Source organism: Cavia porcellus, unplaced genomic scaffold (genome assembly GCF_034190915.1).
Source record: "Cavia porcellus strain 051 isolate PalLab524CR breed Dunkin Hartley unplaced genomic scaffold, mCavPor4.1 scaffold_31, whole genome shotgun sequence".
In the NCBI taxonomy this organism is placed as follows: domain Eukaryota; kingdom Metazoa; phylum Chordata; class Mammalia; order Rodentia; family Caviidae; genus Cavia; species Cavia porcellus.
Window position 1 is genome coordinate 42,505,610 of NW_026947514.1, and position 23,670 is coordinate 42,529,279.

Below are 23,670 nucleotides of genomic sequence, written 5' to 3' on the forward strand. Positions count from 1 at the left end.
ATTATTAGACCTGAGCATGCTATTGCCTGCTCAAAGAAGGGTAGTGTCAGCAAAGAAGAAGGAGCTGATGAATGGGCAGCGAACAGTGCCTGACACAATTATCCTCACATAGTAAGATTAGTATGAAAACTGAGGAGTGTGAAGGTCGTTAGTGCACAGAGGGCATTTAGGATTGGTATCCCCCAAACTGAAACTATTAGATAATAAAACCTAATACAGTAAGTATTTCTTGAATTTTACAAGGTGCACTTATATTAAAATTAAATTCTAGCTGGGCATGGTGGTGAATGCCTGTAATCCAAGCTATTCAGGAGGCTGAGGCAGAAGGGTCGCAAGTCCAAGGCCAACCTGAGCAGCTTAGTATGACCCTCCCCAAAAAATAAAAAACAAAATCAGCTGGGTATGTAGCTCATTGGTCAAGTGACCCTGCATTTGATGCCTAGTACCACTAAATAAATAAAATAGTGATTTGCTAAACACCTTAATGAAGGAAAACATAAGTTGCTCAAATGATATATAAACTCTACCAGCGCTTTCGAAGTGTTATCTTTTCCACATTCAGAGGGATTCTCTGCATAAAAGTCTAGAATTAAATAATAAGTATATATTAAGTACAGAGTTAAGAAAAGCAATTTTCTTCTAATAATTTAATCAAAAGAACATGTAAAGATGAAATAATTAACTTGGGACTACTAAAAAATTGAGCTAATTTGGCCAGAGGATTTGTAATTTGAGGCTAGGTTGTTATGTGACTGAGCTTGAGCAAGGATGGTGTCACTGTGTCACCTTGCCAGGTGGCCTAGCCTGGCCATCACAGAGGTTTCACTTTAGCACATATAATTCGAGAATTTCCTGTGCACAGAGGCCAGCAGACACAGGCCTCCCTCCCTCTCCTCGGAGCACAGTCAGGCGGGATCAAGCTCCCTGTGCCTGGAGCCTGGGGAGGGGGGAGAGGGGGAGAGAAAGAGAGAAGCGTGGGGAGGGAAGGAGGCCTGGGCAGGTGAGACTTGCACTCCTTCTGAAAGTGGGGCCCAGCCTTGGGGGAACCGAGGAGGTGACAAACCTGGGGACCAGTGTCCTGGGCACAGTGCTAAACTCCCAAAATTTAGTCATTTTAAGAGCGGCCAGGGTCACCCTCTTCTGTTGTGCTTGAAAGTATTCAGTTACTGAACAAGTATATTCCCATGTAGAACCTTTTTATACTCGCTAACCTTGATCTTGTAAAGTATGCTAAAAGTGTATTGTATGTTCTTTTCTGGCAGATGATGACTTATGAGTGGTACTTACCCAAGATGGCAAAGCATTTGCCAGGTGTCCACTTTCCCGGGGACCGGTGGAACCCTGTGGAAGGAGTATTACCTACTGGAGTGGTCACATTTAATCTTTATCGTTTTCTTGAAATAAACAAACAGTAAGCATTCTTTTCATATAATAGCTTTTCTAAAATCTTAAGCTTTTCTAAAATTGTTTCTGTAACAGCTGTGCCTCATCCAAAAGACCAATTTTCTATACCTATTTCCCTGTCACCGGTGAGATTATCTTTGTAATTAAATTGAATATCTGTGCATACATGAGGCCAGGCTGGAATAAATGTTATTGTTCTGGGTAAAGGAAAAATAAAGACAGATTAGTAAGAACAGCAAATAAGATCTTAGTACAATTCAGAGAAATTGAAGATGTGCCTTCCTACTTGAAATCATTGCAGGTATATTGCAAGCAATTACAGTTTCCTCCTGATCAACACCATGGCCCCCTTTTAAGTGTAAAGCGATTTTTTTTCAGGAATAATCACTGTTTAAAAATAGCTTAAGGATTTTGTTATATAAAGGATAAGACATTTTTATAAATAAGAAAAACACCTACAGTTTACACTCGCTGAGATAAAAAGTATGAGAATTATGAATTCTATACTTGAGAACATAAAATTATTCATAGTTAAGGTCAACAATAAAAAGCTCTGTCGGTGTAGTTTTGAATACTTCTCCGTCATTGAGATGTTCAAGATTGTCCAGAGCTTGAAAAAGAGGAAAACTTACTTCATGACTTCTTTTTTCTTCTGAAGAGGACTTCAGAAAATCTTTGTAAATCCCAAAGTTAAATCAGCCCTTGCAAAGGGTCGAATCCCGGTGTTCAGAGCATGTGTTTACAGTGGCTTGTGGAGTAACTGCTCCAGGAGTGTGTTTACTCTATTCTGGAATTGTAGTCTAGAATGAAATGTGCAGAACCTGAAAGTCTCAGAATGGCACCACTGAGCATTCATTTAATAAATGTGAGGATTCCAGAATATTCCAGGAAGTGTTATAGAAAATACTGCACGCCCCTTGGGGAAGCCTAGGTAGTCCCAAAGACTGTGAAGCGACTGGTATCAGCTGGATTTCAGCATGTTAAGAGCATGTTAACATGTAACCTTATTTCGGATTCCATTCAGTTTTCACATAAATGATTTACTTACACATAGACAAAGTTACGTATATAGCATATTTTACATAGCTAGACGGTCTCATTTTCTGTTGCGTTTCTTCACCTGACACTGAGTGTCTCTGTGTCACTGTGAGTCCTATGTAATTAATTAAATGTCTTCAGTGCTATCATTTTTGCTGTATATTTCCATAGTAAATGATAATTTAACAAATATTCTATTTTCCTAAGAAATTTTTGTTGTTTCTAGACTTTTGAAGTTTTAGTATGATGATAAACATTTTGGCTTATAGTTTTGTCAGTATTTTTTTACTAATGAAGTTTCGGGGTAAATATCATCTATTGATGTGTGTTTTTAAAATAATACATGTTAATTATGGAAAAAGAAATTAAATTTAAATGTTAGACAGCCGACATGTATAATATTTAAAATGTGTAGACAGTATATATTTAGGTCTTACTTTATAATACATTCTATACAGTCTACAATGAATAGACTGTAATCATCTTCAAAGTAGTTAGTACAATACACAGGCAAAAAAAAAAAGATTCTCTCTTGCAAAGAATAAACACAGATAATAGCTGTTTTTTAACTGATGTTTTTAGTTCATTTGCATTTAATGTGAATATCAATATGTTTAGATACATATAATTTTTTTTTTTTTTTTTTTTTTTTTTGTCTTTTTCATTTTTATCGGTACCGGGGATCGAACTCACGACCGCCTCCTAGCAAGGCAGGTGCTTATGCTGCTGAGCTAAATCCCCAGCCCCTAGATACATATAATTTTATTGTTTGTTTTCAGTTTGTCCCCTGTTGTTTATTGTACCATTTTCCCTTTTCTGTCTATTTTTAGATTATTTGATTTCTTAAAATTATTTCTTGAGATTTTTACTTATATATCTTGGTAAATATGGGTTTTTTTGTTGTTGTTGTTGTCATTGTTGTTGTTTTCTTGGGGCTTTTTGCTTCTATCGTTGAGTTTTTTCTTTCTTTTACTCAACGCTCTTGAGATTATGACAGACACACTAACTTGCCACCGTTATTTAGGGGTGATATTTTACTGCTTCTGGTGGAGTTGAGAAACCTTACTGCTACAGTAGTCCAGATACTTAATTCTCCACACTATTGTGTTATTGTGTATATTACGTCACATGTATGTTAATTGTCTCTTGCAATTGTCATATATGTACATATTAAAAAATTTAAGAGAAAAAATATTCTATAATATTTATGCGGATATTCGCCAGGTTTATTGTCCTTCCTTCAGTCCTGGTATTCCAGGGCTCCTCTCCTGTGTCACTCAGTTCCTTTCCTTCTTAGAGCAGATCCTTTTAATTATCTGTCATCCAAAAATGTTTTTATTTCAACTTCCTTTTTTTTTTTTTTTGGATGTTTAATGGGCATAGAATTCTGAGTTGATAATATTATTTTATAGCTTCTGATTTGTGTGTTTATGAGGAAAAATCTACATTTAAATTATTGTTCTCCTGATTAAACTGTGTTTTCTTTACTTTTTAAAAGACTTTTTGTTTTAGTTTTCAGTGGTTTGACTATATGATACATTGACATGAGTTTAAGTGTTTGAAGTTTGCAGAGTTTCTTGACACTGTTAATTAGATCTGTCACAAATATAAGCTTTTCAGGCATTACTTTAGATTTTTTTTTTCTGTTTCATGTTTTCTCTTTTCCTCTCAGACTGAGAACAGAAATTTAGACTGCAATGTATTGTTCTACAGGTACCCAAGACAGGAATTTTTGGTCAATCCTTTTCTCCTTTTGTTTGAGAAAAAAGAAATAGTATAAAGTGTCATCCTTGACATACCCTGTCTCAATTTATATGAAGTGCAGCCAGGGAACTTTTAATTTCAGTCATTGTATTTTTTAGGTTTACAATTTTCATCTGGTGCCTTGGTATACCCTCTGTTTCTTTGTTAAGGTTCTCTATCCTCTCACTAATCTCAGGAGTATTTACTTCTAGTCTTTGGCAATTCTGTCATCTTGGAATTGATGTTATTGACTTTTCATTGTGAATTAAAATGTTTTCTTGGTTCTTCACATGCTGAGTAATTTTAGATTTTAGCCTGGGCTTTTGCATATGTATGCCTCAGTTAAATTCCAAGAAGATGTCATTTGTTTGTTTCCTTTTGTTTAGCAGAGCTTGGCCAGGTTCATCTCAGGTTGCAAGTTCTGGTCTACCTTCTGTGAATTCTGGCTCCACTGCCAGTTTTGTTTTTAAAACAGTAGTGACATTTGGATCAGGGCCTTCTGTGTGCTACCCAGTGTCCAGTCTGAGATTTGGCTGGTAGTTTTCCCTGTGGTTGATTTTGCCAACTCTGTTGAGGGTCAGATCCGTGCGAGCCAGGAGAACTCCTGGCTCAGAGATAACTAACCCAGGAGTCCACACGCATGAGATTGCTCGTGAGTGTGCGCCTTTGTGTCCCGCAGCACTTTGCAGCTTCCCAACCCCTTCCTAGTTCTCTGGGGTTTTAATTTCCATCTTCTGCTCTAAGTTTCCTGTGGCTTTGTCTTCATCTGGGATCAGGCTGTGGAATGACAGAGACAGAAAGCAATGGGGATTTGCCTTCTATCTTGGAGCCCCAGCCCCGCTGATTAGAGAGAAGGCATCCCCTTCCCCAGAGTTCCATGGTTAAGTCCACTGTCACCAAGGTATTGCCTGGAGCCTGGAGGAGAAAAGGAGAAAAGATCCAGGATCTTTCCTCCCCCTCTCCAAACCTTATGAGTTTACTTCTTGTTCTATAGGCTAGAAAACAGACGAACTTTTTTTCTGGGAGATTCCTTTCATCCCCATTCGATATGATACGTACTTCTAGGTTTCTGGTCCTTTTGAGTACAGGACAGGCAATAATAGAGGGAGATAAATGATAACTCCCTGCTAATTGGATAGAACTTTTAATGTCAGTCCTACTCCCAGCCTCCTTTCTACCAGTTCCTTTCCTTCCTGGAGATTCTTCTAAGATCACATCTCAGAACAATAGCTGAATACAGAGGGAAAAACAAAAGGCTCCTATCCTGTCTCCCAGAACCAGAACTTTACGTGTTTCTTCTGTACCATACTTTACACCAGCATCTCGCTTGATCTGACTTACTTCACAGATGAGGAGACCAGGTCGTTAGATGATTCTCTTGGAACCCTAGAGGCCGTGAATGGTGAAGAAAACATCTAAAATCTAAGCTACCTTCTTTCAAGCTTCACAGTGTGTTTTACTTTTAACCAGTTTCCTGTTATAGCCCCTTTTCTTTCCCATAGTGAAAAGTAAGATATTAATTACTATTTGGAAGACAGATATTGAGTTATTCTTTTTCGCAAATCAGGCTTATTTTTTTTTCTTTTTTCTTTTTTTGTCTTTTTCCTTTTTATCAGTACCAGGGATCAAACTCACGACTGCCTGCTTGCAAGGCAGGCGCTTATGCCGCTGAGCTAAACCCCCAGCCCCAATCAGGCTTATTTTAACCATATCTGTTACTAATTTTTGCAGTTATTCTAATCTAGCTAATTTTATCCAGCAGGATAAACTTTAAATAATATATTTGGTCAAAATTCAAATAAGTCAACATGAACACCAAATGACTTATTGGTAACCAAAGTTTAAGGAGTCAAAAGTGATTTTTCATGAATTATATTAAATGTGTAAAATTTTAAGTTAAAGTATAAATATTTTCTTGTATCTTCAGGAAAGACACATTTGTTTGCATAGGAATTCATGAAGGTGACCCAACCTGGAAAAAGAAGTATTCACTGTGGCCATGGGGGTCTTGTGACAAACTAGTTCCTTCAGAGATTGTATTCAACCCTGAGGAATGGGTCAAACTCACAAGGAATATGTATAACTGGACTGAAGAATATGGAAGGTAGGAACATAGCTTGCATTTTTAAGCATAAAATAGCAGTTTTGCTTAAAACAGTACTACATCTTGAGATGCCTTTTAATGCTTTTTGCATGCTTGTTTATTATTAAAATGATTTGCTTCCTATAAAGTATCACAAAACAAATACAGAGAGACAAATACGTCTCTCTTCTCTGTTGACAGAATGTCAGAGGACAGAGGGACAGAGAGGCAGAGTTGAGTGCATGCCGCAGTAGTCACTAGCACAACAGCTGTGTCCAGGCCTTTGAAAGTGGTATTGTCCCCTGCTCCTCCTCACCTTATTCCCCTAAAACTAGAAGGGACTTAATACCTGTGGTTGAGTTTAAGAGGCACCGGAAGGCTCATGACAGTGTCCACACGCATGAACTTGTTGCATGCTTTCTTCTTCAAGAACAGCAGACATGAGCAGAGCAGGTAGCTCAGCTGTAGTGTACTAGCCTACTTGCCTCATATGCATGAGACTCTAGGTTCAATCCCCACCGCTGCCAAAAGAAAAAAGACTGCAGATTATTTTTCTGGAGGAAAGATTGAATTTGGGTACATTTTTCACAGTTGTTGGGTTTCAATCTGATAATGTTTCGGAGGACATTATTGGCCTGCCTTTAAGCATTTCTACTCTCTTCCACATGGAAAATAAATCACCATCTAAAGAAATTCCCCATTGTCTGTTTGTTAAGTTATGAATTACTGTGTTTAAAGAGTATGTAACCTATTCAGTACCCAATTAAATCAGTACGCAATTAAATGGTGAAACTTTTAGAGACCAAACACCCAAACTGCAGCCCAAAACCCACTTATTTATCCCAGAGTGCCAGCACTGCAATTAAACTTGCATACTGAAGTTTTAGTTTAGAAAAAACAATTCACCCACTTGGCTCATACACCCACAGAGAGGGCACCGCACAAGAGGGGAGACCATCTGAACAGTTGCTACGTAGGTGTTTTTGAGTCAACATGAGCAGACAGACCTCTTTGTGTGTAGCAGCGAGATCCAGGTAAAAAGGCCTGCATCGAAGCGCTCTGTGGCCTGCAGAAGGAAAGGACAGGAAATGACATCTTCTTTGATGGGCAGATGCATAGGACACAGGTATAGCATCATTCACCATCGCCCTCTGTCAAAATAAACACTGAAGGAAATGTTAACTAAGAAAAATCAGCAGACCGTTCTTCCAGCAGCTTTGTGACTTCTGTACAGGTACATCAGAGCTGAGCATCCCCTCACCAGCTCATTCTCTGGCTTTTCACCGGGTCCCAAGGATGGCCTGCACCTCACTTCCACCCCCTGTCACTGTCCAACAACTGATGTGACAGCAACACCCTGAGCGCCCAGCCTCTCCCCCCAGTCCTGAGGCCCTAAGCACAGATCAGGAGCACATTTTCCAGAAGCCCAAATTTCTCACAGTTGAACTGGTTTTCAGTTTAGTTGCTGTCCATGGTTCTTCAAGGCCCAGCCTGCTTTAGTGATCCTGTAAAATGTATAAAACGAGCTCCTCACGTCATAGTGATAAATGGCTGATGGGAGATACTGTCTTTCTTGTAACTGCAGGTTTGATCCATCTTCTTGGGAGTCAGTTGCTAATGAAGAGATGTGGCAAGCCAGGTGACTATTTTGCATTCATGTCTTTCAGTCTCTTTCAAACACAGCAGAGAAGTAGCCTATGGCACGTTTCATTTCAAGAGCACTAAAAACAACACTAGCAACTATTTTCTTTGAGGCATTGCATGTGAACAGTCTCATTTTGTCCTCATGACCCCCTGTGAGGTTACTGACCTCCTCATTGTTTAAAAAGGGCAAACTGGAGTGGAGAGAGTCCGGCCAAGTCTGCCTGCTCTGGGATCCCAAGTCCAAGCCCATGTCCTTTTGACGTGGAACACTGAACCCCTGTGCTTCCTGTTTCAAGCACACCTGAGTGACCGAGTGAGACTGAAGGGAAGCCAGTCACACCAGCACTGCCTCGCTTATAATGTGCCAGCAGTTGTTCACCTGGCCCCTCTTTAATACATCCTGGAGACTGGGCAGCGCACTATGCATCAGAGCTGTGGGTGTCAGGAGAATGCGGTTCCCACCCTCGTGGAGCATCCTAGCATGGAAAGGGGAGGCCTCACTGTTAATGCATAGATGCTGGGCTTTCCTGACAGAGAAAGCTGGCACTGTCCTGCATGAACTGCTCTGTCATGATGCCATGGCTTCCTAGGGCCGTTGTTACAGTTTTTAAGTAATCAAGTGACTTTCACTAGTAGACCTTGGCCTGAACGTAAACGTACAGGTCCTAAATAGTACAGGCAGGGTGCCTTTTACAGACAGAGTGCCCCTATCTACAAAAACACGCTGATGCCCAGTCTGTGCCACTGACTGCACTGGGAGCTAAGTTGCAGTAAAAAAGACTTCTGTAAGCTTCAAAAGGTTCATCATCAACTGTCAAGAAATATAGCTCCACTATAATGTTACAAAAATAAGTACAGAATATTTGTGCCATAGTAGTTATTAAAAGGTCATCAGTGGCAGATTTCCACTTACCAGGCTAGCTATAGGGAGAGACACTGAAGATTGATCAAAGATAGGCTGTGTGTTTATACTGCACTTCACCACGACTCACTATAGAAGAGCTGAGCAGACATCACATAAAAGAAGCGTGCACGTCATTATTGGGGCAGGCATTGATTTAACTGGGGACTGAATACAACCCGGATGAGCTTGCATGACCAGCCTTGTTACAGGACCGGTCACAGGCATGAGGGCTGCTGTGCGCGGCCACAGCTCACCCCGTCGCCTGCTCCGGAGGGGCCAGCGTGGCCGTGCTGGGGTGTATGTAGACTTTCTCCCTGCAGATTTGGTAGTAAGTATGCAGTGTCTTTGGTGAACAGCGGTTGCTGGTGACTCAGAATAAATGTCTAAGAATATGAGAGAATGAAAAGTAATACAATCAAGGGTTTCGTCCATGCCGTGTCAGTGGAGAGCCTGGCGCAGTTAGCCCTCAGTGCGAAATGGATGATGCAGCTTTAACGAGAGGCCCCACTCTCTTCCCAGGATGAAGACACCATTCTTCATCTTCAACCTGGCAGAAACGGTGCCTGTGCCTTCGGATGTGAAAGCTCAGCTCTATGCGCATGCGTACAATGTATGTCCGTCTTTGATAAAGAGGGCTGTTTGGTGGGAGCTGTGGCAACTGTTTGGGGTGGAGAGGGTGTGTAGCAGTTTTTATTCTTTGTTTCCAGCTTAGTTCGGACGTTGTAAAGCATTGTAGAATGGGAAGTACTCCATATTGTCACAATGCCTGAAGTAAATGGCTGCAGTAAACAGAATGACATCCCCTGCAGGATGTCTGTGTCCTCAACTCCAGAGCCCGTAGCTTTTATCCTATAGACAAAGAGGACTTTGTGGATGTGATTCAGATGAGGTTCTTGAGGTGGGAAGGTGTCCTGGATTACCCAGATGGGTCTCATATAACCCAGGGGCCTTGACAAGAGAGGAAAGGGGTGAGAGTGGCGGAGTTGGGGTGCAGAAGCAGCAGTCAGAGAGGCAGCAGTCGGGGACATCACACGTGGGCTGGAGGCAGTGGCAGGGGCTGGGGGCTGAGGCGTGTGGGTGTGTCTGGAAGCTGCACCAGGGAAGGAAGTAGCCTCCTTCAAGGATCCCAAAGGACATAGCTCTGCTCATTTCATTGGTGTGCTGAATACAACATGGGTGAGCTCATGTGGTCAGAGAGCCCAGCTGTGTACTTAACCATCAGAAGTGCAGGATAATAAATGTGTGTTGCTTGAGGCCACTGTTTTTGTGGTCATTCATTATAGCAGCATAAACTAATATAGTGGCTATATAAAAAAATAAAAAGTTCTGGCAGGTTACCCTTTGTGCAGAAGCCCAGACCCTGGCTGTGCTTGAAATGAGAGGGCCATGGCCAGTTGAGATTTCATGGGTAAAGAGGTTGTAGAGAGATGCTGTCTTCTAACTCCAGGCCCCATGAAGTGAACAAGTCCTCCAAACGCACAGCCACACGGAGGCCCTTCCGCACATTTGCCCTCCTTACCGGAAGGTGGGTGTGTGGAGAGGCTCACTGCAGTACTGCTGAGCCACATCTGCTCTTCCATGCCCTGGAGCACTGGGCTCTTCAGCTTCTGCAGACAGCCCTGGAGTCTGCTGTACAGGAAGCAGATACCCTGGAAAGGCCACAGACACAGAGGCCAGGGCAGAGTGTATGAACAGCAGGTACCTCTGCACTCCCTGGACTGCTGTGCATCTTCTCTGGGCCTTCACTTGGAGCTAGGTCAGAACAGCATGATGTCTAATTAGTATGACTAATTCTCCTGAACTCAGATCCTTGCTCTTACTCATTTGTTTCCCACTGGCAGAGCACTTACTGAGTCCCTGTTCTGTAACACATACTGCATGGGAGGTAAGAGGCTTTGTTCCTACAACCAAGAAAGGTAGAGTGCTAGGAAGGGAGACAGAGGCCAGGCCCTTGGGGACAGTGTAGGCCTCAGAGTGCAGAGGGGCAGTGAGGGCAGAGGTGGGCTGAGCCAGCTGGGCTGAGTGTCCCTGGGTTGTTGGCTGAAAGACCAGGACGAGCTCACCAGACAGATGGCAGAGCCAGGAAGCCAGAGAGGGCGGGTGGGCGTCCATCCGGAGGAAGCCACAGGCGCGTCCCCCAAGGGCAGAGGGGTCCTCAGCACCTGCCTGTCTGGGGCCTGGCCACTCCACCATGTGTTGTCAACTATGAATCATTCAACCTACAAGGCCTTGATTTTTTTTTTTTTTTTTAAGAAAAATGAATGTTAAACTTTAAAGCATAAGCTCTCACATACTGGTCATATCACACTGCCTCTTCATCTCTAGTGCCTTGCAGATTTTATTTGGGACTCACTAGTGTTTCATGTTCTTATCAGAGAAGTCTTCCATGTGGGTCATTAGGCCACGCTCACGCTGCCTGCAGCTCTGTGGCCCCTGTGGGCCATGAGCTTTGTCCTTTTCAGTGAACACAGGCTTTCAGCCCCTCCTTGCCTGCGTATGTCTCCAGATGTGTGATAGTATTCACAAGATGAGCGAGGCCAGTGACACAGACGCATCCCAGTGCTGGTTCTTCAAGAACATTCACACTAGGTGTTAAGGTGTTTGTCCTATTGTCCCACTTCATAGGTTATACAAGACATTAAGTTAGATGATTTGGAGGCAGTTAAAAAGCAAGGAACAGCCAGAAACTCGGGAAACATTGGGCCAGGTGAGGCTATTCCCAAAGGATAGTGTACAGCCCACTAACACTACAGTATCACTGTAACACACAGAGGAGATGCAGCTCCACACAACAAGAAATGCTGCTACCCACAATGCAGTGCAGGTGGCTTACCAGGTCTCCAGAATTGGAATTAGCCAGTGCTGCCTGAGCCACAGAATGTTCCAGAAAGGGCAGAGCAGTTGCTGATGCCTGAAGACTATAGTGGGTTATAGTGAGCTTTTGCTTCTCTTGAGCACTTGGGGAAACAAATTCTCCAGGAAGTGCTGCCTCTGCTAGGCTTTTGAAAACCTAACAGTTCCTGTGTGCCTGCCTTGTGTTGGCATCTGCCTGCCGTGCACTGCACAGGACCCCTCATGAGGAGGCTGGGGATGCGGAGAGAAGACAGCCTAGCAGGGCTGGGAGACACACTTTCCCTGACAGAGGATATGGCGATGTTTTCACATTTTATGAAACTTAGGTAACTTCAGGAGAAGGTGCTGTGAAAGGCAACTTGAAGGCAAAGGCCTATTAAGTATGGAAATGACACCTCGTTGTGGGTTGTAGACTTTGGGATGGAGACACTCTTGACATCAGCGTGCATCCATCTGTTGTGGAACAGGGAGAGTCGGGGAAGTGGACAGTGTAGTTCAACTTCGTGAGGCTGGGAATACGGTTCTGCCTCAGAAGCCTGTGTCCCATCGATGCTATCCCATGCTGTGTTCAGAGCTGCTAGCATATTCCTGGGAATCCAGCTGACTTAACAGACCCCAGGAAGACAGTGAAATCCCAAAGAAGCAAGCATAATACTTCACTTTGCTTTTTGTTTGTGCATTAAATTTCCATGGGCTTCCTTTCTTCAATATTGAAAATGTAAATGTACCAAATTAATACTGTCAGATATGGGAAAATCAAAATTCTGAGTTTCTGTGGCAAAGACTCTTAAAATTGTCCATTACAGGCTGTGGTGTGGGTGGAGAGTGTTTGGTGCTCCTTATGTTGTTTTTTCCAGCCCCCTTCAGGATGGGGTTTTGGGATTCTTCTGTTGTTGTCACTACTGTTGTCTTTAATGCTGAGAGAAACTCTTTTAAATAACACGGGACAAAATTTCAATTCCTTCCAGTTCTTTTGCCACACGGTCTTCTAAAGGAAGCTTTTTTTTTTTTTTTTTTTTCTCCAGCAGCTAAATTTAGAGTTTCAGCCTCTCTGCCTGTTGAGTAAATAGCTTTCCACGAGTTAGAACTAAATCGCTTTCCCAGAACATCTTTCTGAAGGAAGGGGATTTTGTCCTGACAGTGTGTGTCAGGTTCTTCCTGCAGCCCCCGAAAGCCCCAGAAGCAGTTTCAGATGAAGCGTATTTGCCTCCTGCTACTGTAATAATTACAGTAACATCCTGCATTTTCTGCATGGCCTAACAATGATTAGATTTTTACTGTAGGCTGCTTGGAATTTTTTTCTTATGCTATCAATTCCTCTGTGGTTTCTGTTTTGTTTTGTTTTGTTTTGGGGGGATCAAATCAAAGGATAACAGTGGAATGCCCAAATTTTTGCCGTCTTCCAGCTTTATAAGGAGATCGTGTATTTACGAAAAGAACATCCCGTGAACTGGCACAAAAACTACGCCATCGCCTGCGAGCGGATGCTGCGCTTCCAGAAGGGAGCCGCGGATGCCGAGGTCCTGTTGTCTGAGACCATCAGACACTTTCATCTCTACGCTCAAAAAGCACAGAATGATCCACAGCTCACTGATATTTTAGCTGCTCTCAAGGACCTAAGGAAAAAACTGCACAGTCTGAGAAATATGAAAAATGTCAGAGGCAGCAAAATGTGAAAAGCCCGCTCTCACTCAGCTCCCAACGTTCTGAAGTCCAAAAGTTTTTCCTCCAAGAAAAGAAACTGCAAACTAAGTTATTGCCCAGATACAAATAACCTGGTGCAGCAGTGCTGCCTAATCAATGTTGAGTACCCACGATGTAGTATTTATGCAAAGTCTGTTTACCCTGTTACCAAATTAGCGTTTCCAGGAGAAGCTTCAGAAAACTCTTCTTCGTACCTCCCACCACACAGCCTTTCACCAAATGACTGTGTTTGATTACACTTTAGAAGAGAATGAGTTATTTTCATCTACTTAAAATATTGACCATGAATCCTTAAGGACCATGCTTTTGAGATGTTCTATGGGTGAAATTCATAAAGTTTTCATGCCAAAGAGATTTTGTTTTTGAAAGTGAAATAGTTTTTTTTTTTAAAAAAAAAAAAAAAAGAATGAATCATGTTTTGATTGAAGTTTAGAATTTTTTTTCGAAAAAAGGAACTGTCATTGTTCCACGCATCACACTGCAAGGTACACACCAACTGGGTATTACCATGAAAAGGTTTGTCTTAGAGGCAAACCTTTCTCTCACATGATGTTTTAGGGAGTTTGCCACATTGACTAAAGAGGAAAGCTAATTTGGTGCACAAATTGGCAAGTAAAAAGCATTTCATATTTACTTAATTTTGTATTTATATTTTACTTCTCTATGGACTCACAAATCTAGACCCAATGACTAGCAGGTTCCTGCTGCCCAAATGCAAATTAAAAAAAAAGAAAAAAAAAGTGTCTGTAGGGATTGGGGTGGGATTGTTCGATAAATTCATTTCTGTTACAAGCATCTTTTATACCTATTACTAAAGAGAACATAGTAAGAAATGCAAATAATAGTTCTTTATTTATTATGACAGTTAATTAATAGCAACCTGTTTTAATGAATAAAGTCACTCAGAGTCCTTCAGTACTTCCTAAGTAGAGGCCCAAATCTATAGGGATTCTTTCCCCCCAATTGTGTGGCTCCTGGACTCCAGGCACTATATAGGCCCCTGTATAGAAATGCTCACTAATGAAGAGGGAGGGCTCGAAGCTTGTCTGCATTCAAAGATCACTGGTGAGTCATTCAGCAAGAAAAGGCCCCTTACCAGGAATACTCACAGTTCCGTGGCATTGTACTAGCAAAAGGGTCTGATCAAAGGTCTCCTGCGGAGCTTGCATGGTTCCCTTTCATACTACGACCATAATTAAAACCACTAATTCTCTTTTAAAATGCTGCAGGATGCCATGTAGGCATCTGTCTGGAGTGTCCTTTGTGATGTCATAAGCTGTTAAGGACCAGTGCCGAGGGCTTTTGAGCGAAATGCCAGTCATGAAGGTGCTTCAAGACAAGGGTGCCTCTAAAAGCTTGACAGGCCTTGACTGCACAATTCGAGCTGAATTTGCCCCTTGTCAGCTGCCAGTAAATAAATCTCAAAGGGGGAAAAGCTGAAGTTTCATTACCTGATCCATGGGGCTTTGTTGGTTTTGGCATCACACAGGGGAAGCTCTTGCCCCTCCATTCTCTGCATTTGAAGATGTCCATTGGAGCCTGCAGCGCCTGGACAGGGTTCAGAGCGGAACCTTTTGAAGAGTGTCAATAGTTGTAACAGTTCAGCTGTTAGGAAGACAAATAAATGGAGGAGCTCATTAATCCGCTTTTGGCTCTCAGTGCCTTTTGCCCTTTTATCACAGCCTTATTAGGCTCCTACTCATCTTGAACCAGAAAAAAATGAATTGAAGTTGTTGAGTACTAATTGGCAAAGACTTTTAATCATGGGCCAAGAACTTTCACTGACTTGAAAGTAACTTCTCCACAGGGAAGAACCCAAGACCTGGGTTACCTTAAAACAAAAACCTGTTGGAGTTCAGTGTGGTGTAAAAATTTAAGGAAGCGTTGATAAATTGTTTAAGTTTATCCACTTGAAAGAAATTATGAAAGACTATGATTTTCACTTTTCTGGGGGAAAGAAGGGCAATAAAATGCAAATGGTTCTTAGTAGCATGTTGTCTGTTGGTTCAGAAAAGAGGTTGCTTGTCTGTGTCAGTTGACTGTGCTTGTTTTGAACATCTACATGCGTGTGTGAATATTCATCTGCGTACACATATGTGGTATCTGAGGCACCTTATTAAAGGTATTATTCCCAGTCATAGCCTAAAGAATGGCAATGGAGGCCTCTCTTTGAGGGTATCTTCCTTCCAGGGCGTCTAAGCAGGCGCTGTGGATTGACTGCTGTTGAATGGTACATGGATTATTATGCATTTGTACAGTGATGGCTTTGGACCACTCTGTCTTTGAGAAGGCAATGATTAAGTCCAAAGTAGATAGGATCGTACTTATATTTAAATTCCTAAAAGCCATGGTCAAATGAAAAGTAGCGAGCTGAACTGAGAGGTAGGAATATGGGGTTCAGTCCCATATTAACTACTTTGAAGAATCCTTTCCTTTCCTTTGTGTGATGCTAAGTAAGTTGTTTTATCCCCCTTTCTCTCAGCTAATACACACACTGTAAACTAGAAAGGGCGTCTTTAGTTTAACTCCCAGTGTTGAAGAGGATGTGAAGAAGATGACTTCTCACGCCAGGTTTGGCTGGCCTCCCCAGCAGTGTCCCAGGAGGGCTGTGGGTTGGCAGAGGGACAGGAGCCCCACAAGGCCAACTTCTGCCTGGGCCTTGGCCGGGGGAGCAAGTGGGAGCCAGCAAGGCGGTCTGCCTCCCCACATGCCACAGTGCCCTGCTGCCCTAGCACCCGGATGCTGGGCGGGGTGGGGGTGGAGGTGGGGGGCCTACGGCTGCAGCCGCCCAGCGAGCCTGGCTGTGTCTGCCTGCCCCTGCCCACATGCATTGTTCTTGGGGTCAACTGCTTTTCTTTTTCTTTGTTTTTTAAAAGGACCCATTTCATGCAGCAAAATGGAAAGGTATCAATTACTAGTGTACTATTTTGAAAAATTTACAATAGAAATTATGAAATGTTATGTCTGCCCACATTCTTAGTGTTTTCTAATGTGGGACCATGATATTTAATTTTTATGATATTTAACTAAAGCCTATTTGGAGTATTAGATTACTGTTGTGTTGCTTTACAGATAACTTGAAGTCATCAGGCTAGGATATGAAGCATAGATTTTTAAAATATTTAAAAAGTTAAATAGTCTGAGTCCTTGATAGTGACTGTTATTAGTATTCTTCAGAAGTTAAAATGTTAATGCTTTTAATATTTGAGAAATGTTTTAACTCCAAAGGTTGAAAAGTGCTGTTCCCCCAAATTCTTTTGCTCCATTTTACTTTTGGTATATTTTATAAATGCACCAATGCAGGATACTGACTTAAAGTTCTGCTCTTCTAACTGGCTCAAGTCCGATGCTCAGTAAATAAAATGATTCCAACCCAAGAAGAAAATCGCACTACTTTGTTCATCCCCAGGTTTTATACCAGATGCAAAACCATCATAAAGCTCATACTGACAAACCAGCGCAGGCTGCAGGATGTTGGGAACATCCAAAGGCCATAGCCAGGGCAGACGGAGAGCTGCCGCTCAGCACTGTCAGGCTCAATGAAGACGTCACGTCCCCACCCTCGGGAGGTCTGGGATCCCCACGTGGGATGACTGAAGCAGCTCCAGGGACAGTGCAGTGTGCTTACCTGACTAGGAAAGTAAGCTAGCAGGAGTAAATCCTGTAAAGGGTCTCTCCACCCAGAAAAGGGGAAATCCGATAGCTCCTTCCTAGAGGGCCATCACAGGCCCCTGGCAGAGTTCTTTCTTCTGCAGATGTAAGGTTTTACTGGTGAGGGTGAGTTTTCAATAGCACACTGTGGTAGGTTGTTGGGCTGCTACGGTTGAGATGGTCGGTCGCAAGGTAAAGGTCAAGATCAGGAGGGCAAAATGCGGCCATGTTCCTCCCCAGTGACTCAGATTCACAGAGCAGCCAGATAGCTTAAGGCTTTCTTTGGTGAGGATGATGTTCTTGCAAGTTCTCTGCAAGCAGTGGAAGGGGACGAGAGGTCTAGCAGATGGGTATGAAATACAATCTTTGCATCGTTCAGTGTGTCATGAGCTACTCACCACATACTAATAGAGATTATGAGTTATGTACTGTTTGGGGGGAAAATGCCACAATCAACTTCTATTTAAAAGTGTTATCTGAAAGGAGTTACTTTGTAAGATAACCTTTGCAAAGGGATATTTGCGATTTCTCTTTGCTGAATGAGATGTTCCCTTACATGTTCCAACCCTTGGAAATAGCCTCATACCTGTCATTTGTTTTAAAACCAAAAGGGCAGCCCTGCGTGGGAAGCCAGGCCTGGGTGCTTCTCCCAAGCAAACATCTGGAACCGGGATGATGGGCACCACAGGGAACAGGATTCCCGGGGAGGCCTTCAGTGTGAAAACCGCACCCAGAAGCAGCGGCTGTGGACAGAAAGAGGACCCAAGGCCCGGAGCCTCCTTCCAGTGCCCTCCCTCGCAATGGGCGTTGAAAGCAGAAGGAAAAATATGAGATAATTGTTGTATTAATAGAAGTAGATTTAAACATAATGTAAAAAAGATGAATTATTCTAGGAAAAGCTACAGAAAAAGTTATTTGAAAGAAGACATGATCTACTAATAAAAAATGAGCTTTCACTGATGAGTTAAAGGCCAATGAAACAGTAAAAGGAAGTCTCGATAAGAAGTGTGCATATGGGCAGATGAAAAACCAAAGTTAAACTCCAGAGTTGAAAGCAAGTAAGTTCCGAGGAGGAGCACACACGGGCTGCTGGTTATTCAGTCTGCCACGATCCTACCAGACACAGCACAGCCTCCGTGTGTGCTGGTACCTGCCACACTTCTGTCCTTGCCCTGCTAACCCTGACCTCGCGCTTGCCCGCACCCATGTGAGCCCCTTCCTCTCCAGGCAGGTCCACTCGTCCCAGGGTGATTGTCAAAATGCCGGTCATAAGGTCAGTTTAGTAACACGTGACCAATTCCTCTAAATGGCAAAACAAAAAAATGCAATGCATCTGAGCTAACAAGCACAGATGTTTCATGAAATGTGTATACACATGTATATTTATGACATCTTTTACTATGCATGTGTGCATATATATAAATAACACATATAAGCCTGCAATTGTATTACTAGGTCACAATATAAAATGTATTTATTATGGATCACATTAAAAAATAAATTTGGAAGGCACAGGCTTAGGAAAACCTAACACAAAAGGGTTTCTAAGGGATCATCCAGTAGTAACTATCACAATTAGTGCGATTTAATACATGAGGAAAACAAGTCCTATAGTAAGTAACCTGAATAACGTCACACACACACCCAGGCAGCGGCACAGAGCCATGACAGGAGTTTCTGACCCAGGCTGGTCCACCCTGTGCCCTTCACAGTTAAAGGATGATAGAATTTTTGGCATGGAAGGGAACCATCTGATAGGATTTTGGCACAGCTGAAAAGATAAGAAGTATGAAATATAAATGAGACCTTTATTTTAAGAACGTGGGGAGAGACCCCCTGACCCTCCGGGGTCTGGCATTCTCTCCGCCTTGGTGTGGGGGCATACAGGTAAGCTTAGGTTTGGGGTGGTGCCTAAGGGGCATTACTGGTGCACAGGTAGCCCATTGGTATTTATTTCGCACCACAGGTAAATTCCTAGGGGCGGGAAGATGACCTCAAGATAGAGCCCCTTGGTCCCGCCTCCAAGGCTTCACCGGCTACAGTGTCCCATCTGGGACAAAAACTTTTCAAAAGAAACCAGTCGAATCCACCATCCAGCACAGCTATGTTCTCAAATGATGCTGCCATGCTTAAATTATGACAAACTTTTCTAGAGGGAAATGGTGTGTGAAATCAAACACTATGTTGCAGGAGATTGTTTAAAAGCCATGCACAATTGCTTCCTCCAACCCTTCAGAATGTAATGTTTCCCCTTTCTTTTTAGAAAGGACCAAATTGTATCCCTAGCTTTGCTGAGAATTTCCCCACCCATTCTGGACTTAGAAATATACACCCGAATTAAAGAGTTTTAGTGTGATAAGAAAAAGTCACTTTGAAATCCAGAAATGTATTAGCATAAATTATACTCCAGCTGAATCAGCTGCTGGCAGCTCCATTTGAAAGCTCCCCTCTGAGACAAGGTCCAGGCATAGTCAGGAAAAGACCAAGTCCACTGGGCATCCTGGGTGTGGCATTAGTCTCTGTCTTCCAGGAACCAAGCTACCGCCAAGGTGTTGCTCACAGGGTTGTCCCATTCAGCCCCTTGATTTAAACAACAAAGGGTCACAAATATAGAGGCCCCTTTGAAGACCCAAGTGTCTAGCTCCTCATTAGGAACAATTCTGGGTATAGGTAAAATGATTCTTTCCAAGTTTGCCTCCTGAGTCCTACATATAAAGATGACAATAGGGGATATAATTCAGCAGCACAGGGCCTACCTGGCAGGCTCGAGGTCCTGAGTTCAATTCCCAGTACCAAAACAAAAAAAAGAAAAGAAAAAGCAGCCATAAAAATTATAATAATAAACCACGATTGTTGTAGCAACTAATGACATTTATCATCATTAATTGTTTCAGTGATTTAAAATCACGCATTTCCTTCATTTCCTTTCAGAAGTAGAAGTAATTTGGCCTTTCTTTGAGAAGCAGGTAAATTTGGTGTTTCTCTGGGTCACCAATAGCTCATAACCTCACAGTCAGAGGCTTCTATGTGTCATGCCCTTGGTAAAGGTATAAAAGAAAGCACAGGCCTTCTCTGGAATCACAGCAGGAGCACAGGTGCGTGGAGCTGTAGAGCTGGCTCACAGAGCTTGTACCTGGATTCCCTCTTGTGGAGCAGAGACGCCGCCTGGCTCAGAGGTGAGCTGAGCGGCTCAGGCTCATTTTCTGCAGATGTGTTGGCAAAGGCGGGTCCTCTTCCGTTGCGTTCCTGTAGAATAAAGCTTCAAAGCCTCCCAGTACCTCGCTTGTCTCTTACATGGTTAAAAATATCCTCACGCAGTACACATCTGGAAATTTTAAATGATTCCATTTAAATTACAGTAATTATAAATAATGTAGTAAATTAGATGAATTACCAAAGAGAATAACTAAAAAAGCCCTGAACAGACAGAAAAATGGATCAGCCTCATCAATAAGGGAGCCATCCCACAGCCTGCCTGTGTGAATGTGTGAGTTCCACCCACACGCGATCACATCCACACGTGTGCAGTCTGAGCACTCCATTCCCTCCAGCACGTTCCCCTGCTGGACCGTGGAGGCGTGGACTCTCCTGCTCTGCCGTCTCATCCCAAGCCTACTGGGTCTCAGTCTCAGCCTGAGGATAGAGGCACTCTGAGGCCCTCCGGGGGCCTCCCCGTGACCCCCCCCCCCCAGAGAGCAGTCCCCTCCCGGGCACTGGGAAGCCTGGAATGTGGGGAGCTGGACATGGCAGGCCCACGAGGCTGCTGGCAAATGAGCACTTGGTCCATTCACTTAGTCAAGCACCGCTGTGCAGGCCTGGGTGCTGCCTGTTAGAGAAGGGCCCTGACTGCAGTTTCCTGCTAGGGAAGGAGAGGCCAGAATACAAGTATGATTTTTCCCCAAACTGCAATCAGGCGTTGTCAGGGAGAGCTTGTCACCCACCCAGCCATCTGCGGCTCCTCCTGGGGCTATCTGGGGCCCAGCTCAGTCCCCAGCACCCCAGACCACACCATCAGGTCACGCGACCTGTCCACACCAGCGTCCTCAGGACTCTGCCTTCGTCCCTGTGCTTCCTGCTCCTGCTGACCTCAGCAGTGCTGTCTCCCTGTAAGGGGAAAATGATGTCCACTTCTCCAGTCACCACCTCCAGTGCCAGAGAAGGGAGGCACCAGGCGAGAAGCATGCTGCCCCGCTCTCGGGCTGCCCCTGACCACACTGATTCCCCACAGGCCCTTGGCACAGGCTGCTGCTTAGCGTCAGTGCCTGGAAAACAAACCCTGTGTCAACAGAGTGTCAGGGAAGCTCTGCCTCTGTCCCATTCTTGTCAAAAACATAGTCGCTATTTAATCCTGAGGAGATATCTCATACCAAAGTGAGATAGTCCCTAAATTTCTTAACCAGTGTTCTTCAAGGAAAAGCCAAGAAAATGTCATAGGCCTCAGGACACAATAGAGAGATGACAACAGAATGCTTGGATCCCAGCACGGATTCACAGGTCACTGGTGATCTCTGAGGTCCAGCCTGCAGCGTGGTCATCAGCAGTATCTCAGGTTAGTTTCTTGGTCTTGATCATTGTACATAGCTATTGAAAATCTTAGATTAGATGAAGTTGGGTGAAGAGTAAACAGGAATTTTCATCATTATTTTTGCAACATTTCTGTAACTCTAAATTATTCCACAATGAAAGAATTCTTTAAAAAATATTTTAAACAAATCCCTTTCTCCTCTACTTCTCATTCTTGCTGATGTCAATGAGCCTCACGATGGACAGCAGGGAGGACAGTGGCCATTACTTGAGTGCACCAAAGGAGACAGGAGCCTTTGAGGCAAAGGCCAGGAGAAGCCAGATGGCCTGTAGGACACGGCCTGTCCAGCCAGGCCTGTGCCTCTCTCCCGGGCTGCCCAGAGCCTGGCAGACAGAAGAGCTTCTCCTGAAAGCCTGGACTTGCTTCAGTACTCAGGAGGCTTGGGAGAGGCCTCCACCATCGCACTGCCTCTAAACACTGGACTCATCCGTCTAAAGAGCGCAGGACGTGTGCCTGGTCACTCTGCTGGCCTGGTTTCTCATTCGGCTGCTGCAGGAGTAGAGGGAACGGAGGTGTCCTAATTTCCCAAAAGATGATTCATTAGCATTTGCAGATAAAAATACATTTTACGTGGCATTATGCTAAGTAATTACTCTTACAAGATGTGAAATTAAACACACTTTACTTACTGTGAAATGATTTCTGCCGCGTTTGAATTGGGTCATAGCTCCAGAGTTTGGACAGTGGCTCTAAAGAAGGAAAGCAAATCAAGCACTTAAAAAAAAAGGCAACCCAAAATATCCCACCAAAGGTAAGTCCTTGTAGCAAAATGCTGTTGGCTGCATGGAATATTAAACCTGCTACTATAAATTTCACGCCTCGCATTCCTAAGGCAGATGCTAAGTGGTGATGCCAAAAATTAATTGAAGTACGGCGGCTTGCCCTGCGTGTTCCGCCCAGTAGAGGGCGCAGCGGATAAGCGCTGTGTGCGCGGCCGGCCGGCAGCAGCACTGATAAGGCTGTTTGTAATTGCTTCTGTGGAGATATGGAGCCGCATGCTTGATGCTTATTTACATTTAGGAATGTGGCTCAGAATAGAAGATTTAGATTTATAACTTTGTTTTTCTGCGTCAATACATAGGAGACTTGGTTGTTGCAAGCATTCTATTTACCAATGCGAAATTGTTAAATTGCTGGATTTAATTGTTACAGTACAGTGAATTATTCTATTATTTCTTACTTTTTTATCCCAAAGAAAATTCAAACTTTTCAGGCTTTAGGGCAGGATAAAATGGCTCTGAGCATGTCAACGTCTCAAGAGCACATTATTTTCTTATTGGATTGTATTAACTTTATAGATGGAAATTTGAAGGGGAATTAGAAGGCTTAGAGATGGGAAATTTGGAGAAGAAAAGAATAATGTCTTAAGATTTCTGGAGGGGCTAACGGGTAAGTCATTTTGAAAGCTGCTGATGCTAATTCTCAAGGCAAAAGACATAGCAGACCCTAAAATTATCAGAAACGAAGCACAGAATTGCTAAGCAGGAAGAATCTTATGTCACACACAGAATTGCCAAAGGATTATTCGGCAGTGCCTCTCTCCTTCTCTCTCTCTCTGTCTGTCTCTGTCTCTCCTCTCTTTCTCTACCTGTTATGATTCACACCAATTTTTCTTAGGTAAACTCTTTTTTTTTTTTTTTTTTTGGTACCAGGGATTGAACTCATGACCTCACACTTGCCAGGTGGGCGCTTATGCCACTGAGCTAAATCCCTGGCCCTTTTAGGTAAACTCAATATGGCAACTTTCTGTGACCTGGAAGAGGGTTTTGGCAGTTCCACTTAGTTTAAAAAACAAACAGCCTCCTGTCTCAGATGCACACATCTGTCCCTGCAGGGACAGCAACATGACATATATAAACAAACATTCATCCCTAAGCACTCTAATTGGCTGCTGAAGGCAAAGCTCGGGGAAAACACAACTAAAAAACCCAACAGACAATCATCCCGAAGGAAAGGGTACAGGCCTCGCTCCTGGCAGGGAGCTGGTGGCTTCCTGAGGCTCAGGTGGCTCGGAGTGGGTGACTGTCCTGTGCACAAGGGTCCATCAAACCCCCAGCAGGC

General features: G+C 43.3%; 1 protein-coding gene across 2 annotated transcripts in view; it reads left to right on the forward strand.

Moving 5' to 3' along the window:
* The window catches only part of Tmem260 (transmembrane protein 260), a 55,621-nt gene extending 37,641 nt beyond the window's left edge, over window positions 1–17,980 (forward strand). The window contains exons 12-16 of one of the 2 annotated variants that reach the window (XM_023566080.2): window positions 1,263–1,411; window positions 6,113–6,289; window positions 7,854–7,907; window positions 9,336–9,426; window positions 17,636–17,980. In XM_023566080.2, the coding sequence (XP_023421848.1) occupies window positions 1,263–1,411; window positions 6,113–6,289; window positions 7,854–7,907; window positions 9,336–9,426; window positions 17,636–17,860 (696 nt within the window). In that variant the 3' untranslated portion in view covers window positions 17,861–17,980. Of the gene's footprint in view, window positions 1–1,262; window positions 1,412–6,112; window positions 6,290–7,853; window positions 7,908–9,335; window positions 9,427–13,075; window positions 15,363–17,635 lie in introns of those variants that run through there. The other variant, XM_003472493.5, reaches the window with a different exon arrangement.
* The last annotated feature ends 5,690 nt before the right edge of the window (window positions 17,981–23,670 follow it).